At 39.7% G+C, this 24,723-nt stretch overlaps 1 protein-coding gene and 1 pseudogene across 4 annotated transcripts in view; both read right to left on the reverse strand.

The window, feature by feature from the left end:
* Positions 1 to 1,678: 1,678 nt before the first annotated feature.
* Positions 1,679 to 5,099, reverse strand: LOC109930532 (annotated as a pseudogene).
* A 5,638-nt stretch (positions 5,100 to 10,737) lies between these two features.
* Positions 10,738 to 24,723, reverse strand: part of ercc6 (excision repair cross-complementation group 6) — a 57,357-nt gene continuing 43,371 nt past the window's right edge. For 3 of the 4 annotated variants that reach the window (XM_048616316.1, XM_048616317.1, XM_048616320.1), the window contains 5 exons: positions 24,307 to 24,452; positions 22,683 to 23,438; positions 22,029 to 22,230; positions 20,470 to 20,548; positions 10,738 to 15,654 (listed from right to left, as the gene is read on the reverse strand). In XM_048616316.1, the coding sequence (XP_048472273.1) occupies positions 15,238 to 15,654; positions 20,470 to 20,548; positions 22,029 to 22,230; positions 22,683 to 23,438; positions 24,307 to 24,452 (1,600 nt within the window). In that variant the 3' untranslated portion in view covers positions 10,738 to 15,237. The remainder of the gene's footprint in view (positions 15,655 to 20,469; positions 20,549 to 22,028; positions 22,231 to 22,682; positions 23,439 to 24,306; positions 24,453 to 24,723) is intronic. The other variant, XM_048616318.1, reaches the window with a different exon arrangement.

Raw genomic sequence — 24,723 nt, forward strand, 5'->3', positions numbered from 1 at the left:
CCTGTTGTGTTCATTCAGCTCTACACCTTGTTATCTTAGGACATAGGGTGTTTTTTTTCAATAGAAGTGACTCCTTTGGTACTTCTGAATTGTCATTGTCCGCTGAAGTTCTGGAATGTATATCACGGTGATAGGATTAACTCAACTAATGACCATCCGTCCGTGCAGACCGATAAACCATTTTAGCAATTCCAGGTAACCAAGACCATAAACTTAACTAGCGCCATAATGAGCTACCGGACAGAAGAAATGACGATGAAGCCTACTTGTGAAAGCAGTGAGAGTAGTTTTCGTTACTCTGTGGGCTTGCACGCTTGACAGGCTTACACACAACAGAGAGTGAGTGCTTGCGGGTTAAGATGCTGGAATTTGAGACAGGAACAGGCTGCAGGATTAGTTGATTATCTCGAGCCAGGATACACCCCCTCAACGGAAAAACTCCTCTAGTTACCTATGTCCTGCAACATAGGTAGGGTTAGTGCATTGCAATTAGTTTTTTTTTATGCTGTACCCGTAAATATTTTCGTTATGAATTAGCACTAACAGGCAAATTCATTACCGACGGAAGCATGCAATCATTTAGACATTGGCGCTTGTGTTTTAATGTGACAATTCTGCAGGTATAATGCGGAAATCAAATATTGCACTCATCAATATCAGTGCAGTAATCAATCAGCCGATTTCCACAAGTTCACTAAAACTCAGTGCACATTATTAATAACTGGGAACTGTCGTATAATTTATTCAGACTGTACCATTACATAGCGTTGAACAAAAACCAGAACCAAACGTGTTCTAAACTTGATTTTGTTCTCTCTTTACAAAGATATATTTCCCCCAAAATACTTTAACAAGTAAACGACGAAAGTATAAATACGTTTTTTTCCCCCCAAGATTGAGTGAAAACCATCACAGCTCACAATTGTGACAGGGAGTACCTTTGCTCTGTAACTTATTTGTTGAAATTGTCTTTCAAGGGAAGACTTTGAGCTGGGGCAGAATACTGAATGTTTTAAACAGGCCTTGGTCCGAATCACTGATGGCCGTTTCACTGCCTTTCATAATTCTAATAAATATCTTATGGAAATGAAATCAAATTTGAGAGCGGAGATGGTTTTCTTTGCACCGTCAGCGTCACTATCAAGTTACACGTTTTACTTAACATTATAAAGAATTAATTTTTCGTCTGACCAACGTGACAACCAACAAACGCAACACGCTCTCAGCCGTTTCATTACAAGTCATCAATGCCGAGCTGTATGTAATGACATAGATTGGGGAAGTATTCAGCTAATTAACAGCGCAGTAACAAGAACTGCAGATGCTGGAGCCTGAGATAACACAATGTGGAGCTGGAGGAACACAGCAGGCCAGGCAGCATTAGAGGAGCAGGAAAGCTGATGTTTCGGGACCCGTTGCAATAACAACGCCATTTTAGTTTGTTAGAAAGAAATTACACCTCGCCCTTTATTCAGCTTCTCAGTTAGTATAAAGCATGCCACAACCAAAGAAATAGACTCTGAAGCTGGAGTTCTGTAAGCAATTGCAATGTTTAAAAGATCAACATAGTCTGATCCCATCGATGTCATTCCCTGTCCAAAGAGTATCCCCAGTTTTATGTCCTCATTGAAAGTGAGCCATTATCCCAATTTGGGACAGGGGGAAACGCGGCGTTGAATCAGTGACATCCACAACTGACTGCTACCATGTCCCTGTACTGCCTCAGCACTACATTCTCCTCATTGTCAAAGTACAGCAGGTTTATGGAGTGTAAGTTGTCTGGGACGCAGCATGGACTGACCAGCTGTTTGGAGAGTTTCAGGGCATGCACTATAGACTGCACCGTGGCGTGGTTGGTGGTCTTAAAGCCTTGCCCCATTGGGAATGGGCAGGCCTCTTTGCAGTAATAGGCGCTGTAACCCCTTGGGGAGATGATCCAGTTAGACCAGCCGATCTGCTCGAAGTCCACGTACAGAGGGTGTGTGACAGGGCAGAAGGCGAGCTGCGGCTATCATCGGGACAGCTCGGATCTTCCTGCTTTGAGTGAGCCGGGATGAAGGAGCAATGACTTTTACACTCGGCAATGCTGGAATAGCTGGCTCTTTCTTCATCCATGGTGCGCTGTCTCCTAAATAAACCATTGACATGATTAAAACAGCCCCAATCACATTACACAAAGACAAAAAAAAACACCAGCAACTCAACAAGAACTAAAGTCAAGATTCTTTTGTTCCTTGTGAGGAACTGTGATTCAACACGTGTATCTGTGTGAATGAAAGAGATTGGTTAATACTATCAATTCTGTATTAATTTCTGTATTAAATTCTGTATTAAACGCTGATCAAAACCGCAAGAATTGCGGGTGTTGTAAATCAGAAACAAAAACAGAAGTTGCTGGAAAAGCTCTGCAGGTCTGGCAGCATCTGTGGAGAGAAATCAGAGTTTAACGTTGCTGCTCGAGAGACCCTTCCTCAGAAGAGTTCTCGACCCGAAACTTTAACTCTCTGATTTCTCTCCACAGATGCTGCCAGACCTGCAGAGCTTTTCCAGCAATTTCTGTTTTTGTTAAACATTAATCACCCACTATGAACATGTTAAACTGAAGCAACATTTTACTCCAAGATAACCTCAGCTCAAGGTGGATTTTTTCGATGTAATAGAACCATCAAGGGCTGACAATGAGCGAGAGATCAGAACAAACTGAAATAAGGCTAGGCTTGCCGAAAATGATTACAAAAACTGCCACCTGCCCTCAGCCGGAATGTTTTCAGGGAGAAGTGAGTGGATTTATTTTTGAAACGCAGAGAGACCCTTCACCTGCTGGATTGAGGGGCCTGGAAGCCTCGAGCTCATTGTCTTCGCTGAAGATCACCAGGAAAGGCCGGGACTCCTTCTGGGGGTCGCCACTCTTTGCAAATCTGACATCGCTGGGTTGCTGCGAGTTGTCGGTGCATAGCACGAAGCCGTGGTTTGAGCTGCTATTCCTGACCCATTTCCACACCTGCCAGAGAGTTAGAACCGGTCAATTATTGAACCTTCCCGCACAGAGCTACAGAAAACAAGCTACCTCTTCCATCTCCCGCCTACCCCCCGACCCTTATAACATCCCACTGCAGATAGCGCCAAGATCTGAGATTCTACAAGACAGATGTGTATATTCCAAGAGTCATAGAATCATACAGCACGGAAACAGACCTTTCGGTCCAACCAGTCCATGCTGAACATAATCCCAAACTAAACTAGTCCCACCTGCCTGCTCCTGGCCCATATCCCTCCAAACCTTTCCTATTCATATATCCATCCAAATGTCTTTTAAACATTGTGATTGTGCCCACTTCCTCAGGAAGTTCATTCTACACGCGATCTACCCTCTGTGTGACAGGTTTGCCCCTCATGAGATTTTTAAAACTCTCTCTCCCCTCACTTAAAAATGTGCCATCTAGTCTTTAAATATGGAAAAGACACCTACTATTAACTCTATCTATACCCCTCATGATTTTATACACTCCTATAAGGTCACCACTCAACCTCTGACGCTCCAGGGAAAACGGCTCCAGCCCCAGATTTATAACTTGAACCTTCCATACCAGGCAACATCACGTCTGGAGACAGCTCCTAAACTTTTATTCTAAGCTCGTAACGGGGTGTGAAAATGAGACAAAAAGTGAGGGCAGGAATAATAATAACGATTGTATTAATGTTCAAGAAACCTTATTGAAAGCCACAATTAATGGCCTAAATCGAATAATAATAGTATATATAAGGCTCCTGCGTTAATGAACCGCACTGTGGTGCTGGATTAATGCATTGCAATTGACATACCGTTGTCCTGGCTATTAGGATTCGGAGGTGCGTAATGATTTCATCAATAATTGACAATGAAATTCCCTTCTTAGAACCATTGCTGATCCCAGTATCCTGCACTCACTGTCTGAGTGACAGGGGACACTTGCCATCCTTCAACGGACAGAGGGATAGTTCTGGAGGAAATCACTCTACCCCGAGTTCCGCTGCTGTTCAGTAACTCGCACAGGTCGACCTTGTAAATGAATAAAAAAAAACACAAGACATGGGGCTCGACTTTGGAACAACAAGTCTCCCCACTGAGGACACAACCCGGTATCAACTCGTTCAGCCGAACAGGAGGAAGACAAGTGAAAGCGCTTACCCAGCACGATTGAGAAGCGTGCTGAGAGGGTCCTCTTAACTGAAAGAGCCTCGGCTCAGCTTTGAGGAGCTGTTCGTACCTGCCAACTGAAGTGACATTGAAGTAAAAGCAGGTCTGGTTACTATGAACTAGAAGAAAAGAAAGACATTTCGGGTCAGCGCATCCAGCCGAAACAATCCCTGTCCCACATTCACATGATAATTAACTCGAACAATGTCACGCTGCCCGTGAGTATATTTAAAGTCTTGGCCGGACGCGTGTGTATAGCTCAAGGGCTCCTGTTCCAGATATAAACATTTAACCAGTCTGGATAAAGCATACACTGACCACTTATCTCACAATATTAAGGGATACCTAGCTCAAATTAACTCTCTTCCATTTCACACAAAATCTACATTTGGAAATATATCGCTCAAACTTATTCTATATTTCAATCTCCGGCAAAATAACTGGAAAATCCCCAAATTGTGTTAAAGCATCCAAATTATGTTAAAATTCTTGCAATAACCTAATCGCTCGTTGTCCTGTACGAGGAATGTTGTTCTATTTTAATTCTGAATTTGTTGTTGGGTGCCAGTAACTTCGGTGTTTTTAAGTGTGTGCGATTTGTTTAACGATTTGCATTTTACACACCTTTATCCTCAAAACTTCGCACAACATTGCCCTCCAAGTGTCCGGGAGATTTGCTCACACCATTAGCATCTGCGACAGCGTTGAAGAGATCCAGCATGTACTGCGGAGCTCTCCTGAGTGCGCCACTGGCCCGTGGCATCTCCCCCAGCCCAAACACTTGGTGGAGACTCTGGATAGTTTCGGGAACCAGCTGATTCTTGGTCGCTTCTCTCTTCCTCTCCACTGGGACCCTGAACGAGAAGAGCGACAGGGGCCAGAGTAGCACACTCCACCAATGAGAAAGGAAATGCGCTGGCATCCTCCAGGGCCAATGTCACGGTGATATCTTCAGAGATACAGGCCAGCTCTGTCTTTCTGAAACATATCACAGCTTACATTGAGTCCCAGAGCGGTGCTTCTCGGATACACTGTGAGCAACACCATATAAAGCGTGAGGGTGCTGGATGTGTGCAGCAGCAACGTACGAAATCAAAGGTTTAGAATAGGATAAAAATAATTTCGGCAGCTTCAAATAAACACCATTAATGGATCACATTATTCCTGAATAAAGGACTTGAGTTTGTTTTTCAATGGCTGCAATCCTATTCGATCAGAATTTCATGTTTAATCTTCAAATAAACCAAACACAATTCATGCCCCCAATGCCTCAGCAAGCCACCTATTTGTCTTAAACGGTGATCTTTTGTCCAATTTATTTTACCTGTACCTTTTAATCTCCCATTTCGTTAAGTCTTTAACAATCATTGACGCCAAACACAACACACTCAGCTTTCTGGATTTGTTTCTGAGCTAAACATGAGAAGGCACGCTGTTAGCAAGCTATTAATGCAGATACTGATTTTCCAATGTATTTAAAAACAGCATTTTTAACTCATTGTGAGACAAAGGTAGATATTGCTGGAGCAAAACAACTGGTTCCATTAAATATACCCATTAAAGATGTTACATTTAGTTTCAAAATTCAAATGCAGTTTGTATAGAAGAATTATTCCTTACAAAAATACAGTAATGATTCTTCCTCCTAGGAACTGTTTTGCATGTAATGCTCAATTAATATATATCCGTTCTTTTTACTAATCGCTGCTTCTTCCATTTCTGTTGAGAAATTAATGCAACAAAGCCTTGCTTCAGAAACGTTTTGTGTTGAGCTATTTGCAATAAAAACATGCAGAAACTATTACCTAGCCTTTATGCTTGATGCTGACCTTTGTAGTGTTCAGGATTATGTCGGCACCAGTCTTTAAAAAAATGCACAGGTCTTATAGTACTCGGGCCACTCTATAAGTCTACTGCAGTGCTACAACAGACGATTACACTAAGGATCTGCCATCAATTGTGCATGGGGAGCATTATGAATGTAAATGGTTGGTTTAATTGTCACAGGCTGTTAGAGACACTTCTTTTTTTCCTGTTGGGATCCACATGCCCTGGTTAATTTCTGCTCATCCGGTTTCCAAGGAACCTGGGTCGCGTTATCTGTAAGCTGCCAGCCCAGGCTTACGACGGAAAGCAAACGAAAAAGGCTGAACATTGACGCAAATGAAAACCTAGTGTTTGCTGTCTTTCTTTCCATCGAGCTCGAGGAGGAAAGGATTCTGTAAATTTCAGTCCTTTTTTTTGCCAATATGTTTCCATTTCTGGTAATTGCATCGATCAGGATGTAATTTCAGGGTGAGGCTGAGAGAGCTCCTCGCCAATATTTCTTGGTGATCAGATTTCTGTACTCGAGCCCCGGATTACATTCGGTCCAATTCATTCACTTTAAAAAAAAACACATTTCTGGGGATTTCTGTGACAAATGAAATTAACTCTGCGCGAGGCATTGCCCCGCGGAACCTCTCTCTGGTGTGAGAGTAACATCCCGTCATAAATTGCAGGTTTTGTAACTACAAGGGAGAGATAAGAAGGAATGGGGGGAAAAAAGACCAACCTTAAGTTTCTTTTAACAAAATATGTCACGTCAACTATACAGTTGTTTAGAAAGAAGTCATATTCGAGGCAAATGGAGATTTCAATACAGTTCAAAACGACAAAATGCATCAAATAAATGCAAATCTGATAGTAAACTTGAGGAACAACACTGTGTAAAAAAAAATAAAAGGATTCGTTTTACAGATCAACAAATAAACACCACACCTCCCCCAGCCGCCAAAAAGTACCCAAAGAACCGCGGATGCTGAAAAAAAAACAGAAATCCCTGGAAAAACTCATCTGTTATCAGAGAACAGAGTCAACGTTTCCAGTTCAGTAATCTGTTTCGGCTTTCTTTCCACAGATGCTGCCAGACCTGGTGAGTTTCTCCAGCAATTTGAGTTTTTGTTTCAGATTTCCAGCATCCTGAAAATATTTCTGGAACTGCATTGACTAACTGATCAGGATGTCTTAAAACAAATGGCATCAAAACAAGGATGATATTGATATTGAAAGTCATGAAATGCACGAGGGATCACTTTTGTTTCAGTCGTATCCAGTTTCCTGTAAAGGTTATTTTCATTCTCTCTCGATGCCTAGAGATTAAGTGTTCGTTTTCAAACTCTTGTTAAAAAAAAGTGATATCTGCTTTTTTTTTCAGGCGCTCAAAAGCATTTGATGTGCAAATTTAAAAGCCAAAGTAAAGCAAATTTAATTTTGTGTTAAACTTTTCTTCCAGAACAGATTCATTAACTAAAGGACACATTATGTGATTATGAAGCATTATTTAATGTGTGCGTGGTGAGGAGAGAGTAATAAAGGCCCATATTTTCATTAGTAGGTTCTCATGAGGCAAGGCTAGAAGAGCCTCATAGGCGTGTTGTTGTTGTTTTTCATTAGTACACAACAATTCCGCTGACATAGTTATCTAATCCAATTCCTCGGTCTATCTCCTCGGTTTCCCGAAGCATTGAAAGGTTAGATCTTGGCGGTGTAATAAGTAAGATGTAATTGATAAGGAGAAGGTAGTTCAGCAAAATGTAATTACATGGATTGATATTAATGCATCCCATACTGTTGCAGGACCCAGCAATAGTTTGGTTTGTAAATGATTCAAAGAGTCTCGAAATCAAGGCCGAGCTCTATTTCTGTGTTGACCGTGTGTTGTGGTTTTATGCCGCGCAGACTGCGGCGCGACCAATGTGCACTGTATATGAACGTTCAATTCGATTTGGCTTTCTGTTCACGACTAATTTCTGAAGTCGATCAATGCATGTGGAGTGAGGGAGGCTACGCAATCATGATGAAGGCAAAAACACAAACGAGAACTACTACTTTGGAAATAAAGAAAAACAGGAATTGCTGGAGAAACTCAGCACGTCTGGCAGCATCTGTGGAGAGAGAAACAGAGTTAACGTTTTGAGTCTATCGACCCTTCTTTCAGAATTGCATAAGGCACCCCAGAAATAAATCAGAGGTAGCAAGAACTGCTGATGTTGGAGTCAGAGATAACACAGTGTGGAGCTGGAGGAACACAGCAGGCCAGGCAGCATCAGAGGAGCAGGAAAGCTGACGTTTGCTCCACTCTGTTGTCTCAGAAATAGTTTAACCGGTTTTGGTATTTATGTAAATAAACTTGAAATCCTGTCACCAACCTTTTGAGAAACTTGCCAGTTCAAATTTATTTATTAAGTTGTAAGCATGTTAAACTTTATTTTTAAGAACGGGTTCATAAAGGGAGCTGAAGTCGTGTCTTGGTTCATGGTCGCTCCTAAATACTTTCTCAAGTATCTATAACCTTGTCAATCCCTTCCCCGGTTACTCTCTAGGGTCGCCTCTGAGTTTACACAGATGCTGCCAGACCGCCTGAATTTCTTCAGCAATTTCTGGTGGTTTCTGAATTTACATAGGCTTGACGCGCAGTTGCACTGGGCTGAAGCCCCGGCCTACTCACCAATCCCACCCACCCAGATTATCACCTCCCGTCACTCTCTGTCATTTTCTGTTCCAGAAATAAGGAAGAGTAAGCCCTTTCCCCTTTCTTGAAATGCCTGCTGGTCTAACATCTTGCCCTGCAATGCACCTCAATCCTTGCTGACTCAGACGGGCTGCTTGCTTCTTGCATTTTAAAGGTCACCTTCAACTAGCAACTTCAGGTCTGACTCCATTCTCCCATCACTGTAGCACCCCTTCCCACGTTCTGACTTGATCTCATTCAGAAACCCCACCCCTGCACCATCAATGAAACAATTTATGACCATCTTGATCCAGTTCCCAAACCCTCCTCTCTGCTTCCTATCTAACGAGTCTTGGAAACCTTCATGCTTTATGCTGTTTCTTTCTTCAGCCATGTTTGCGTTTGATTTGTTGTTGTCAGCTTCCTGATGAAGTAGAGACGGTGTGCTTTCTTGACGGTCACGTCTACGTGGGCGGATCACGACAGATTTTTGGCGACCATCACTGCCAGGAACTTGAAGTAAGTAGCTTTTTTAAAGTCATGGAGCAAACCATTCCTCATTTGGTCACAGCTTTTGTTTCTTAACTACATCAATGACAACTCTCTTTGGCTGTGAATCATGAAATCTTTATTACGTAATCTCCTCTAGCCTCCACCTTATCTTCCTTGTTCTTCCAGTCCCCTCCCTGCTTCCACTTGGTTAAAAAAAAATCTTCCTTCAGTTCAGGTGAAATGTCATTGACTTGAAATATTGAAATTCTGCTCCATAATAAGTCATTGGACCGGCAACAACAACTCAAGTACTTCCCGCTCTCTCCTGCCTGACTTGCTGAGTTTTTTTTCAGTTTTTTTTGTACTTTGCTACAGCAGCCTAGATCTGGATTATTGTCCTACTTTTTTTCTATTCTCTATTACCCATAATCTTCATTTGTAAACTCTTTGCCTCTGCTTTGCCAATAAGAGCCATCTCAATGCTAAGAACTCCAACTTTTTGGATCACCATGCCATCATTGTTGGCTTATCGACCTATTTACCTTTTCCTGACCCCATTCACACTTCCTAAGGTGGACCGGGGAGGCTTCTTTTTATGTTGAAGGCATTATATAAATACAACTTGTTTTGTGCAACGGAATTTGTGTAGAATGCTTGAAAACCACACACTTCAAATGGTTTTGTTCAACAAATCTTTATTGTCCACGCTTTTGAGGCTACCGAGCAGTTAATCTATTCAACAAAATGTTTTAAAGTGGGCATCTTGTACTTAAAAGGTAGCATTCAAATGTCAGAGCAACATCGTATTGATTAAACTGTACAGGAATGTAAAGGTATCAAAGGCAGGAAAAAAATTTAAAAATTCAATTTCATTCAAAAATCATTCCCTGGGTATTTGGTTTAACTATTATCTTTAGTGATCATAGTTCACTCGAGAAACTTTATTCAGATACATGCTGCATTTCCTAATATTTAAGCCAGTAACCAATATTGTCATGTATATTAACAATGCTACGAGAAATGATAAGTAAATGTGTTTCAAAAGTAGTATTTTAAATGCATGCCCTAGTGGTAAATACATGCTCCTCAATTATATTAAGTACAAAAAAGTTATATTCAAACAAAGGAATGATTTAATAAAATTTCATTTGCAGAGGTTGCAAAGGTGGAGAATTAGAAATTATGTCCCAACGTTGCCTTCTTAGAATGTCCTATTGGCTGTAGGTTAATATGATAATAATGCACATTTGTAAAACTGAAAAAGTTAAATGTACTTTCAGAATTAAGAGTAAAAACTAATCTTTTTAACTAAGAGTTCTGCCAAGCCCTCATCCCACTCTGCATTGTTCAATATAATTTACTCATCTACTTCCAAAAGTTCTTTTTCTTCCACAATCACTAGCCTACTTGCCAATTATAATAAAGCATCGTCATGTATTTTCTACAAGGAACAAAGCAAACATATATCATCTAAAATATTAAATCTTTTATGAAGTTATCACCAATTCAGGCTATTGAAATGATACCCAAATAGAACCTCAAAAGTTGGTGTCATGTGAAACTTCACTTGCCAAAAATGATTGAAAAAGAGGTTTTTATTCTAATATTTTAATGCTTTGAAAATTCAATTGAAATACACAAATAACCTTTTCATTGACATCACAACACATCAACAACTACCGTGACAAAGGTACACTATTAACTTTATGGCACCTTATGCATTAGATCAGCTAATTAGAGGGCACTGCTGCATTTGTAAAGCAAATGTACCAAAATCATTGTTGCAATTACTCATTGCAAGATTTCAAATTAGAACATATGAACAATTGTACGTTTTGTAATTGTGTACAATTTTTTGTTCACCTGTTTAAAATGCAAAACAGTAATTCAAATTTACGCATTAGCTTGTTTGGTGGATTTCTTTCTGCGATTTCAGGAAACTCTAACATTTTAGAGTAGATTTGTAGCTCGGGTTGTGGATGGTTGGTTCGCCGAGCTGGTTTGTTTCATTAGCCTGCTGGGTAACATCACCAGTGCAGCCTCTGATAAAGCGCTGTTGCGTTTTCCCACCTGTTATTTAAGCTAAATAATAATAAATAATAAACTAAATCTAAATAAAAGGGACTACCTCTCCAAAGCACATGCACTACTAGCCGATAAGAACACATACCGGCACAAGTGCAGATATGCCCAACACCACAACTGGGCAAAAAGATTCTTATCGCACTAAAGAGACTCAAACAGACCGGACAGATCAACAAAACAGATCGGCCAAATCAACAAAACAGACCGGCCAAATCAACAAAACAGACCGGCCAAATCAACAAAACAGACCGGCCAAATCAACAAAACAGACTTCTTAAGAATGAAACCTGAAGGAACTAACACCGCGCCCCCCCAGATTCTACAGCCTCCCAAAGGTACACAAACTGGAAGTACCCCTCAGACCCATAGTCTCCCTGCCAGGCACGCCATCGCATAGATTACTCAAGGCGCTACAAAGGAGACTAAAGCACCTTGTCAGCAAGTCATGCCACTCAATCCACTCAACCCAAGAGTTCCTCAATTCCATCAAGGACCTAAGAATAGATGACGACGAGACCATGGTATCATTTGACGCTATTGCCCTATTCACATCAATCGACATACCACTGGCAAGAGAAACAATGACAGCACTACTAAAACAACACAGACAACATGCTGAAGCTACTTATGCCTCACCACCCACTTCACCTTTAATGGCCAAATATACGAACAGATCAATGGGACACCCATGGGATCACCTATCTTCAGACTAATAGCTGAAGCGGTGATGCAGACACTTGAAAGTATGGCCCTTCGCTAATCCAACCAAAACTATAGATACGCTACGTGGACGACACCTTCGTCATTATTAAACGGACCAAACTAGAGGAGACACATGAACTAATAATCAAACCCTCACTGGGATCAGATTCACCAGAGAAGAGGAGAAGAACAAACAGCTCCCATTCCTGGATGTCACGGTGGAACGCACGACAAATGTGGAATTCCTAACAAAGGTACACAGGAAAGCCACACACACTGACCAAGCACTGAATTTCAACAGCAACCACCCTAACACACAAAAACGAAGTTGCGTGAGAACATTATTTAAATGGGCAACAACACACTGCAGCAGCACAGAACTATGCCAAGAAGAAGAAGAGTACCTCTTCCAGGTATTCAAAGACAATGGATACCCGAAAAACTGGGTCAGAAGATGCCTATTACACGAACGACACCAGGAAGATACTACATGTCCCGACACACTCACCATGCTACCTTATATCAGGAACACATCTGAACTGACCACAAGACTCCAATGACCACTGGGCATGAGAGTAGCACACAAACCCACATCCACCCTATGCCAACTGCTCACCCGGACCAAAAACCCACTACCCACTATGGACAGGACCAATATCTTATTCAAGATTGCCTGCAGAGACTGTGACAAACACTACATTGGACAAACAGGAAGGAAATTAACCACAAGGTTACATGAACATCAATTGGCAACAAAAAGACACGACCAATACTCACTCATCTCTATCCACGTGGATAAGGAGAACCATCAATTCGATTGGGACAACACCAGGATCTTGGGACAGGCAAAGCAGAGACAAGCACCGGAATTCCTAGAAGCTTGGTACTCCACTAAGAAAGCCATCAACCAACACATACAGATAGACCCCATATACACTCCATTGCGGAGGAAAACCAGAAGTGAGGTAATCCAGCTCAACGAACACCAGAGTTTAAATAACAAGCGGGAAAACTCAAGATTGCTTCATCGGAGGCTGCACTGATGATGTTACCCAGCAGGGTAATGAAACATCTGCGGAACAACGAACGAGTTCGGTGAGCCAACCAACCACAACATTTCAGAAAACTGTATGAAAATTGGACAGTGATTAGTGTACACAGTAACAAATAGTTGCATTTGCAGCAAGGTTTGACAATTTATTTGGATGTTGAATGCAATTGCGCATTGTTAGAAGCAACAGATGAACCTCTCCTGCTGAAAATTTTGTTAAAAAGTTCCCTAATTATAGAGCTAGAGGCTTCTCACCAAAATTACTGACAGAAGAAATTTTACCCTCCTCACTTGGATTAGCCCACAAACTAAGTCCAATGAACAGTTTTATTTAAATAGCTGCTAATGAAGCAGGTCATGATTTGCATTGACTTAAAATGAAAAGTTAGACAAAGTATTGAGGACTTTCAACACGGAACTGTTAAAATATCTCCACAGAAGCTTAGATGCCAGCAAAAAAAGTTTGAAATTATTTAATTCTACAATGAAACATTGGACAATCCTCAATACGTTATGTGAGTTGTCTCTTAATTCTTTCCAGAATTCAGCCTTAAAAGACCAAAGTGAGGTGAAAGAACTAAATTCTTTTTGAAGATAAAGTTGGAAGATATTGCAGTACTGACCTACACATTAACAAAGAGGATCCATTATTGTCAATGTAAGGAGTCAAACTCTTGTTCAAATCCTAATTTCACCACCTCACATAAGTTAGTTACATTCAACACTGAAACAGCAATGTATAAAGACATTAAAAAAACATCCAAATGGGTTCAAAACTAAGGAAATAACTTTTGATGTTACTGAAGAAACTGAAAAATGTCAGTGTTTCTTTTCAATGGAAACTAGTTTTTTTAATTTTAAGTGGAAGCTCTCCAACACAAACTAAATATAGTGAATTCTAAACTGGCACGCTTGGTTGCTAACACTTGTACCTGAATCAGCAGATTGTGGTCCCAGTCTCATCTACAGGCAATTAGCTCTGGAACTGAGGAAGAGCTGTACAATCAAAGGTATTGAGGCATCAAACCTAAACTTCACGTGCTCAGAAGGACCCCAATGCACCACTCAAAGAAGTGCAAGCAAATATCTTAATGTTTTGACTAAGACTGTCAAAAACTAGATGACTGGGTCACTGATTCATTTGGTGTTCGTAGATGTTTTCTTTCTGCTTAGGTTGGCTGTTGCATAAGAATGATTACACCTCAAAACATGGCTCACTGGCCAAATAGCATTTTCAAATGCCCTGAGGATGTGATAAGGTGCTACATAAATTCAAGTCTTCAGATTTCAGCAGCTGACAGGAAAAAGGAAGAACAGCAAAATATTGGGGCCAGAAATTTTCAAATTATGCTTGCTTGAACTGTGAAAATAAAATCAAGCAGTTCAAATGGAAGTGAAGTAGAGGCAGTGGAGCAATCATAGGTAATGTATTATTGCAAAATGCATATTGGCATTATGTTATATCTTATTGTCTTATAGTGAATTTTTTTAAAGCACACAAAGAAAACAAATGTTATTTTCACTGACCAATCCAGTGTTCCATATTAAAATTTACAATTTTAACCCATGTTCTGATTTTATTCAGATTATATTTATCTATTTCTCAAAAACCAGTTCAATGTAACAAAAAGAAATTTTTAGCAAAATAAAAAAAAACTTTGGTTTATTTAAGATGTTTGTATGCATTTAGTTTTTAATTAACATTTACAATTGTGTACTATTTACCAATATAACTGGGCTATGCTAATTAAACATTCCCCATAGTAAACAAGCTTGTCTTCCAATGAAATCAGGTCATCAATAAGTGAAAAATTTCAGACATTTTAGGATCAAAACTAAATATGGTGATATTCAAGACTAAAAAGTAAGTGCTTTGAAATCATGAATTCAAACTTGACACAACACAATTTTAAATGTTCTTTTTCATATCAGGTCCATAGCAACTTGTCAACATTAAATTTCCAAGAAATATAACCCAAGTTAAAACTCTTTCTTTTAAGTTTATGCCACTGACAAAAAAATACAGCTTTGTTGCAGTTTTTTCTTTCAGTGTTAAATTTTATCCCTGCAGAGGAGTAAATTGAAATCAGTTCTATACTTTCAAGTTTTCTTTTTGACAACACAAATTTGTCACGGATAATTCAAGCCTTCTTATTGAAATTATTGCATTACTTAGCAGCAATTAAAGTTAGTTCTCAGTGACACTGCTGACATGATTATTAGCAGCACCAGGAATGTTCATTGAAATTCTCGTTTCAGTGTCCAAATTCCATTCCCAGACGCATTTCTGTGGAAAGTGCACAAGTTTCTTAGAAGTTCTCGGAAAACAACTGTCTGAGCAGGTGATAACTTGGACTGAAACTCCTGTAACAACTCAGCAGTTGTGGCTTGCCCATCAGCACTAGCCTGGAATGCAATGAAGTTCCTCATGTCCACCAACAGCTCATCATGCTCAGTTGGAACAGGTGGGGGCACTGTCGCAGGCTCGGAGCTCTCATCACTTTCAAGGCTTTGAGACAAAGTCAAGTGATTCCTTGCTCGCATTTTGGCCAGTAATGAGGAAGAGGATGGGAGCATACGACCTGCCTCTTCTTCTGTTGGAACGCCACTGAAATGAGACTTGGCAGCTTCGTCCTTTTCAATGACAGCAGCATCCTGAGCAGAAAAAGTAAACCAAAGAAGCAGATCTCATACAATTAATTCACTACCCTCTCGGTCAATGAAGAAAGTGATCACACAGCAAAGATTTAAGAAAACAAAACAAGTCAAAATGTTCTCAACTCTTGTAGCAGCTGTTGCAAAGGTTAAGAAATTAATCACTAATATCTAATATTAATAAATATGTTTATCTATCATGACTCATTAGAAAATTATATTCAAAAGTTATCCTAAAAATTGCATCTGTATCTGTAAAGGAGCAGCTTGTATCATTCCGATCACTAAACCTGCAACATGTTAAGTGTACCAGCAACATCCAGTGGCCCTACATTGAACACTGTTGAAAGGTCACATTCTACTGCATTTTGCTGCGTTATCCAGCATGTTCACTTTAAATAAATAGTTTCTAACAGCTGAATCAGACTTTAATCAGACCAAAACTGCTTGATGAAGGCATGCAAGATACTCCACGCAAGATGCTACTAATTTTGCAGATATCTCAGCACGTTACTTACTGAACTAAGGTTAGTTCAAACATCATTTATTATACAAACCTCCTTGCTTAAGCCTAAATAGTTTATTCAACTGGGTTTCCACATGCCACTTAGTAATATCATTGAATACAGCTGACCAGTTAACATACTGGTCATCAGCAGTCAAGCATAACAATGAAAATCATGAGTCAAAGAACTCAAACTTTCAGCATAAGCTTACAAACTCAGTTCTCAGTTTACCAGCCTTTATTTGAAGCAACATTTTTTCTTAACTTTCCAAAATAGGCTAGGTGTCTATAGTTAATCTGAAGGAAGATGCTTCTGTTATCTCTGCAGAGAAATCCTTTAAACTTAGTCAATGGCTAAATTATCCGTACTTTTGAAGTAGTAACTTAGGTTTATTGGGTCCAATACTAGTCACACTATCCACTTATTTATAGAGTCACACAGCATGGAAACAGACCCTTCAGTCCAACCAGTCCATGCCAACCATGTTCCCAAACTAAACTATTCCCACCTACTTGCGTTTGACCCATATCCCTCCAAACGTTCCCTATTCATGTACTTATCCAAATGTATTTTAAATGTTGTAACTGTACTTGCATCCACCACTTTCTCTGGAAGTTCATTCCACACACGAAGAACTCTCTCTGTAAAAAAGCTGCCCCTCATCCTCTTTGAAACTTTCTCCTTGCATCTTAAAAATATGTCCCCTAGTTTTGAACTCCCCACCTTAGGGAAAAGACCCTTGCTATTCACCTTATCTGTGTCCCTCACAATTTTATAATCCTCTGTAAGGTCACCCCTCAACCTCCTACGCTCCAGTGAAAAATGCCCCAGCCTTTTCAGCCTATTTTTATAACTCAAACCCTCCATTCTTGGCAATATCCTGGTAAGTATCTTTCCGAACCCTCTCCAAATCAATATCTTTCCCATAGAAGGGCAGCCAGAACTGCACACAATACTCCAGAGGCTGCCTCACCAACGTCCTGTACAATCTCAAGATGACGGCCCAATTCCCATACTCAAAGGTCTGAGCAATGAAGGCAAGCCTGCTAAATGCCTTTTAAATGTTGTAATTGTACCAACCTCCAACATTTCCTCTGGCAACTCATTCCCAACACACACCACCCTCTGCATGAGAAAGGTGCCCCTAAGGTCCCTTTAAATCTTTCCCCTCTCACCTTAAACCTACGCCCTCTAGTTTTGGACTCCCCTACCCTGGGAAAAAGACCCTATTCATGGCTCTCATGATTTTATAAACCTCTCTAACATCATCCCTCAGCCTCTGACACTCCAGGGAAAATAGCCTCAGCCTATTCAGCCTCTCCCTATAGCACAGACCATCCAACCCTGGCAATATCCTTGTAAATCTTTTCTGAACCCTTTCAAGTTTAACAACGTCTTTGCTATACCAGGGAGACGAGAATACTGCGTGCCATATTCGAAAATTGGCCTAACTAATGTCCTGAACAGGCCCAACATGACATTCCAACTCCTATACTCAATGCACTGACCAATAAAGGCAAACATACCAAACGTTCTTCACTACCATGTCTACCTGTGACTCCACTTTCAAGGAAATATGAACCAGCACCCCAAGGTCTCTTTGTTTGGCAACGAGAATGAGAGGTTTCAAAACCAACTTCAAAACTGAACAGAACAAATGATCTTAGGTGCCAGTATCCCTGAAGCTAATTTGGTTTCCTTTGTCACAGACTGAAGCTGAGATTATTGATGTCAGTCCAGGAAGTGAAAGAGTGTAACAAAATAACTTTTGCCATTTCCTCTGGTTATCAACAGAATCTTTAGGATAAAGTAGAAGAGTAGGAAAACAAACAAATGCTTGTAAAAGATTTTGAAAATGGTTCTCTTACATGTTACAATGTATTGACAGTGTTTAACCTATTTTAAACTGGACTGCTGGTTTTCTACATTGCCAATTTTATTATATTACAAACAACAAAGAACAGTACAGCACACGAACAGGTTCATTGGCCAACCAAGCCTGTGCCAACATGTGACGCCTTTCAAAACCTTTGCCTCTACGCAGTCCGTATCCTCTATTCCTTGCCTATTCATTTATCTGTCAAGATGCCTCTTAAACATTGCTATTGTATCTGCTTCCACCACTTCCTCTGGCAGTACATTCCAAGCACTTACTACTCTGTGTAAAAAACTTGCCACTAACACCCGCTTTTCTCCTTTTACCTTAAACCTATGTCCCCGAGTAACTGATATCTCTACCCTGGGAAAAAAGATTCTGATTATCCATTCTATCCATGCCTCTCAATTTTGTAAACTTCTATCAGGTCACCCCTCAGCCTTCAGCGTTCAAGTGAAAACAAACCAAGTTTGTCCAATCTCTCCTCATTGCTAATACCCTCCAGACCAGGCAACATCCTGTTAAACCTTTTCTGTTTCCTCTCCAAAGCCTTCACAGACTTCTGGGAGTGTGGCAATCGGAACTGTATGCAATATTTCAAATATGGCCTAACTAAAGTTCTATGTGGCTGCAACATGATTTGCCAATCTTTATACGCTTCCTCCCGACTGATGAAGGCAAGCATGCCATTTGCCTTCTTGACCACTTATCCACTTGCCACTTTCAGGGAACTGTGGACCTATATGCTTAGATCCCTCTGTATGTTAATGATTCTAAGGGTTTTGCCATTTACTTTATACTTCTGTTCTGCATTAGACCTTCCAAAATGCATCACCTTGCATATGTTCAGGTTAAATTCCATCTGCCATTTCTCCACCCAAGATTCCAGTTTGTCTACATCCTGCTATATCCTCTGGCAATCCTCTTCACTGTCTGCAGCTCCCCCAATCTTTGTGTCATCTGCAAACTTACTGATCAGGCCACCTAAATTCTCCTCCAAATCATTTATGTATGTTACAGACAACACAGGTTCCAGCACTAATCCCTGCAGGACACCAGTGATCACAGATCTCCAGTCAGAAAAATACTTTGCCTCTGCTATCTTCTGTGACCAATCCAGTTCTGTGTCCATCTTACCAGCTCAATGTAGATCCCATGTGACTTCATCTGTATCAGCCTGCCATGAGGGACCTTGTCAAAGGCCCTGCTAAAGTCTAAGTAGACAACACCCACCACCCTGCCCTCAATTATTTTTGTCACTTCCTCAAAAAACTCAATCAAGTTTGTGAGACACAACCTCCCCACATAAAGCCTTGCTTCATGTTGCTACTAAGTCCATGTTTTTCCAAATGCGAGTAATGCTATCCCTAAAAATCTTGTCCAATAATTTCCCTACCACTGACATAAGGCTCACCAGCCTGTAATTTCTTATATTATTCTGGTTTCCCTTCTTAAACAAAGGAAGAACATTAGCTATTCTCTAGTCCTCTGGGACTTCCCTGTGTCTAAAGAGGATACAAAGATTTTAACAAGACCCCAGCTATTTTCTCCCTTGCCTTCCTCAGTATTCTAGGATAGATCCCAAAAGGTCCTGGGGACTTGTCTACCTAATGCTTTTCAAAACACCTAATACCACCTCCTTTTTTATTTTGACACCCTGTAGAATATCCCTCTCTAGATTCACCATCCAACATGTCCTTCTCCTTTGTGAATACTGATGCAAAGTATTCATTAAGAGACCTCACTCACTTCCTCCAGCTCCTTGCGTAAATTCCATCCTTTGATCTTGAGTGTACCTATCTTTTCCCTAGCTATCCTCTTGCTCCTTATAGATGTATAAAACACTTGGGATTTTCTTTAAGCCTATTTGCCAAGGACATTTCATGGCACCTTTAGTCCTCCCAACTCCTTGTTTAAGTTCGTTCCTGCTTTCTTTATATTCTTCAAGGGCTCTGTTTGTCTTCACAGTGTCTTCAGCACATCACTGGAAACTATCCTTTAAAGTCCTGGAGTGACTTCCATTGTAAGCTGTTAGAGTCACGATGTCATACCCACCTGTCAGGCACTGTAAAGTCACCTGACCAAGGAAACTGACATTTGGAAAATTTATTTCTAGAATAGAATTAAACCTTATGTATGCCTCCTTTCTCTTTGTGACTAATTACAATTTGAATAAATTCATTTTGTTTTGCTATGGACCCAATGTCTATAAAATCCACGAATATGTGGTTACACTCATTAGTAGATAGGCTGGCTATTCATGTCCTAACAACAATTTCATTGTGGCACAATGAACACTCGTTAAAGTGATTGCTATATGTTACTTGAGTTTCACATGACCTCAATCCTCAATTAATAAACTGCCCAGCAATAAACTGAGCACATTCTATCATTCCTCATGACTAGAATTAGTGAAAATCACATTAAACATACCTTGCATTTTTCTGGAGTGCATTTGGAAGAAGAGCTGCTAGTTGGAAGCAGTGGGTTTTTCTTCTGACCAAATCTTTGCCTAAGACATGAGAAAATGGAATAGCTTTTGAAATTTCCTGTACATTTTTCAAAATTGTGTCTTGCATTATGCTCACAATTTGTTACTAATTTCACTTTGAATGCATGATATTACATTTTCAGTTCATAAGAATGCTGTTTACATGCACATGTACTATCCTTAAAATTCCCTAAGTCCACTCTTCTTAATGAAACTGGTATTAAAATTACATTAGAAAATAATCAATGGATAACAAGGAAACAGATAATCAAGAGACCTGTAAATTTATGAGTAAAACTCAACCAATTTGGAAACCAAACCTCATCAAATACACACTGACAGTGCTGTAGAAACTCAGCAGGTCTGGGAGCATCTATGGAGAAAGAAACAGTTACTATATTGAGTTTGGTTCTGAAGAGAAGAGTCACATTGAACCCAAAACATTAACTCTGTTTCTCTCTCTAAAGATGCTGCCTACCTGTTGAGTTTCCCAGTACTTTCGACCTTTAATCCAGATCTCCAGCATCCGCAATACCTTGCCTTTACTCATCCAATACATACTTGTTAATTCCATACAACAGGGTTTAATTTAATTTAATTTTTGCCAGGGTGATATCAATCAAACCCAACTGATGCTCAGCTAGTGTCTCTTCCCAGGAAACTCTATTCTAGAAATAAATTTTCCAAATGTCAGTTTCCTTGGTCAGGTGACTTCACAGTGCCTGACAGGTGGGTGTGACATCATGACTCTAACAGTTTACAATGGAAGTCACTCCAGGACTTTAAAGGATAGTTCCCAGTGATGGTGCTGAAGACACTCATAGATTAGGGACCTTGACTCAAAATGTTATACACCACAATAAAATTGATTTCTCAATGTGTCATTTTACCCATGATGCTTGTTAGAATTTTGGCTGGTCCCCTCTTGATTTATCCTGAACAGAAAAGTCAATATATATTGGCAAGTGTGCAGTTAGAGTCATAGAGTTTTACAGCATGGATACAAACCCTTTGGTCCAACTCATTCATGCTGACCAGATATCCTAAAATAATGTAGTCCAATTTGTCAGCATTGTCCCTCTAAACCCTTCCCATTCATGTACCCATCCAGATACCTTTTAAATGTTGCAGCTGTATCAGCCTCCCTCACTTCCTCTGACAGCTCATTCCATACACACACCACCCTCTACATGAAAAAGTTGTCCTTTAGGTCCCTTTCAAACCTTTTACTGCACCGTTACACAAATTACCAAGGAAACACAATGGGTTCACTAACCACTTTTAGTTAAGGAAATCTGCCATTCTTACTCTATCAGGCCTGCATGTGACTACAGATCCACACGAATGGGCTACCCTCTTATGTAGCCTAAGAAATCACTGAGTAATAGTAAACAGATTTCAAGATGACCCACCATCACCACATCTTTTTTAAAATTTAAACTAAAGCAAAAAGTAAATTAAAACATCCTTTGCAAAAATAATGCTCCGGCTAATATCTTACTTTATAGCAGCAGTTGTCCCTGACAGCTGACTGCTATTTATCCTGGATGGCACATCAGAAGAGACACCCAGGCAACGCTGTCTCGAGGCCTTCAGTGCTTTCAAAGCCTCCTGAGCAACTCGATTAGCTTCTGCTTCAACTAATACATAATCAGGGTTGGATGACTCCATAATAACATCATGCTTCATCACACTGTGGATTCCTTTAGAAATTAGAAAATAGCACCAGATTAACACCGTCATTTACACAACAATACCAACTTCACAGCATTCGTGCACTGAATTAACCTGGATTGCGTCTTGCTAATGTGATTTTTTGGGTTTTCCCATAACCAACTTTTAATAAATGAAACTTAATGGTGCAGTAATAAAAAAAAGATGGAATAATTAAACAAATCTTTTAGATTTCAGATCAATTCACTAATAATTTGCCCTCCTGCTTAACTAAATTTGTAAAATTTACCCAAAGAAGTGCTAAGTAGCATAATTATGTATCGAGCAGTGAGCATACCAAAGCTACCGTTTGAACACTTGATTAAATACTACCATGGAATAAAAATCTTACTATCAGAACGGAATTCTTTTTTTTCGAAAATGAAAAATTGTCTTGCAGCTTAAAGATAAATAGAAGCACAATAAATATGAGTAAATTCACCAGATTTTTTGAAGAGCTTTTCCAATACATAATCATCACTCTGCCTGCAGACTTCCTTTTCTTTTTGCTCTTCCTCATGGTCTCTCTTTTTGAGTTTCTTCCTTTTAACCAAGTGGGGAATACGTTCACCTTCAAAATATGCATCTTTATGGCGTTTGTGTTTTCTGTGTTTTTGCTTATACACTGAAAGAGCATCATCATGCTCACCCTCAGTTTTTTGATGTTTTGTTTTAGACTGGTGTTTATGATGAAGTTTATTGCTGTTACTAGTTTCTCCTAAGGCAGCACCACTTGTATTTTGCAGTTTTTCTGCGTTCAGAGTGCAGTCTTTCCTGTCCTCGTCCAGAATGATTGGTCCTTGTTTGTGGTCATGATCAAGTAGTCCAGCTTTATTGTTGAGTGTAGATTCTGCATTATTGTTGTCAGTTTCCTTACGTGCAGAATTGGTTGGTTGATCAAGCCTTTCATATTCAGACTCTGAAACAGTTGGAAATTCAGCACTTTTTATTTCCTGCTTTACCTCAGTGACAGTTTCACCAATGCCAAAAACAGTGTTTGCTTTTATTTCATTTTGTGGGTTAATAGAAAGTTTTCCTGACTGACTTTTGTCTAAACGGCACTGGAGAGACAAATCAGGTGGTAACTTGACTTGCTTGCTGGAATCTTGATCTGGTGGCGAGTCATTTGTCTTCCTGAATGAACCGGAGATTTTCCCAGCTTTTCTTCTGGTAGGTGCGTAAACATCTGAACCTGTGCCTAACGAGGAACAAACACATTCACTGCAATTAATGTAGAGAGTATTAAACAAAATAATTACAATACTTGGATTTTGCACAGGAATGATTGTATTTCAGTATTATTCACTTGATGCAAAATACTTTGGGATATTCTCAGTCCATGATGGGACAACAAAATTACAAACTTTCTGAGCAAACCTACGAAAATCCTTCCAATAATTTCTATCATTTGAAACTGGAAGCTGCGGCCACCCTGTTTTCTTAACAATCAGGTTGCTTAGGTCCCTTCAATTATTCGCCAACACTCCCACCAAACATGTTGATTTGGTTGATGAACCACCAACTGGTAGAACAAATGAATAAAGTCAACCTATCCTGCCAGTAGCAATATCACCTGTGAGTTGGAAGGTTATGGTCTCGCTCCAGAAAGTCGAGCACAAAAGTACAGGCTGTCACTGAAATGCAGTCTTGAGGAACTGCCGCACTGTTGGATGTGCTATATTGCAGATAGCAATTTAAACCATCTGTCTTTTCAAGTGGACTTAAAAGATACTATAGCACAACTTCAACAGGAGTAGGGAAGCACCTAAAAGCAACTTATCTGGCCATTATCACGTTGTTTAGTGGAAGATTATTATATGCAGATAAATAAGCATGCTTCTGACATTACAATACTGACTGCACTTCTAAGTACTATATTAGATGCTTTTGGACAATCTGAGGTTATGAAAGACACTTTTAAATCTTTGATTAACTGTATACAGAAATTCACCAAGCACATTTCTCTAAAGAAGTAAAACTGGGATTGCAAAATTGGTGAATTACAATCCTGGCACTTTACTGCATTAACCACTGGATTCTGTTTGTTAATTTTAAATTGATACTACCTGCAAAAATTGCACTTGTTTCTGTTCCCTGAGTACCATCTGGACTGCTTAATGTGAAAAGCTCTACAAGATCATTAGATTTGAAAAACCGTCTCTGCTTTGGGTCCTTCAATACTCGATTAGTCAGGAACTGCTTGAAAATTTGCCTATAATAAAGTGAAAATTACATAATTCATCTAAAGAAACCACATATAAAATGATTTACAACTTCCTATAATTAAGTTAGTAATAAAAAATTAAATTACATGCCACCTTAGTTAGCAGTTTTCATAGGAACTATATAGCTCTAGAACAAACTTGCATTTTAAATGTAATCATATAACCTTTTTGCGTTCATGAACCTTTCACTATTATGAATTTATTGTACTTTAAATCTGTTTTATCTCCCAACGCTCATATTAATCTGAGAAAAAAATG

Source organism: Rhincodon typus, chromosome 34, assembly GCF_021869965.1.
Source record: "Rhincodon typus isolate 14 chromosome 34, sRhiTyp1.1, whole genome shotgun sequence".
In the NCBI taxonomy this organism is placed as follows: Eukaryota; Metazoa; Chordata; class Chondrichthyes; order Orectolobiformes; family Rhincodontidae; genus Rhincodon; species Rhincodon typus.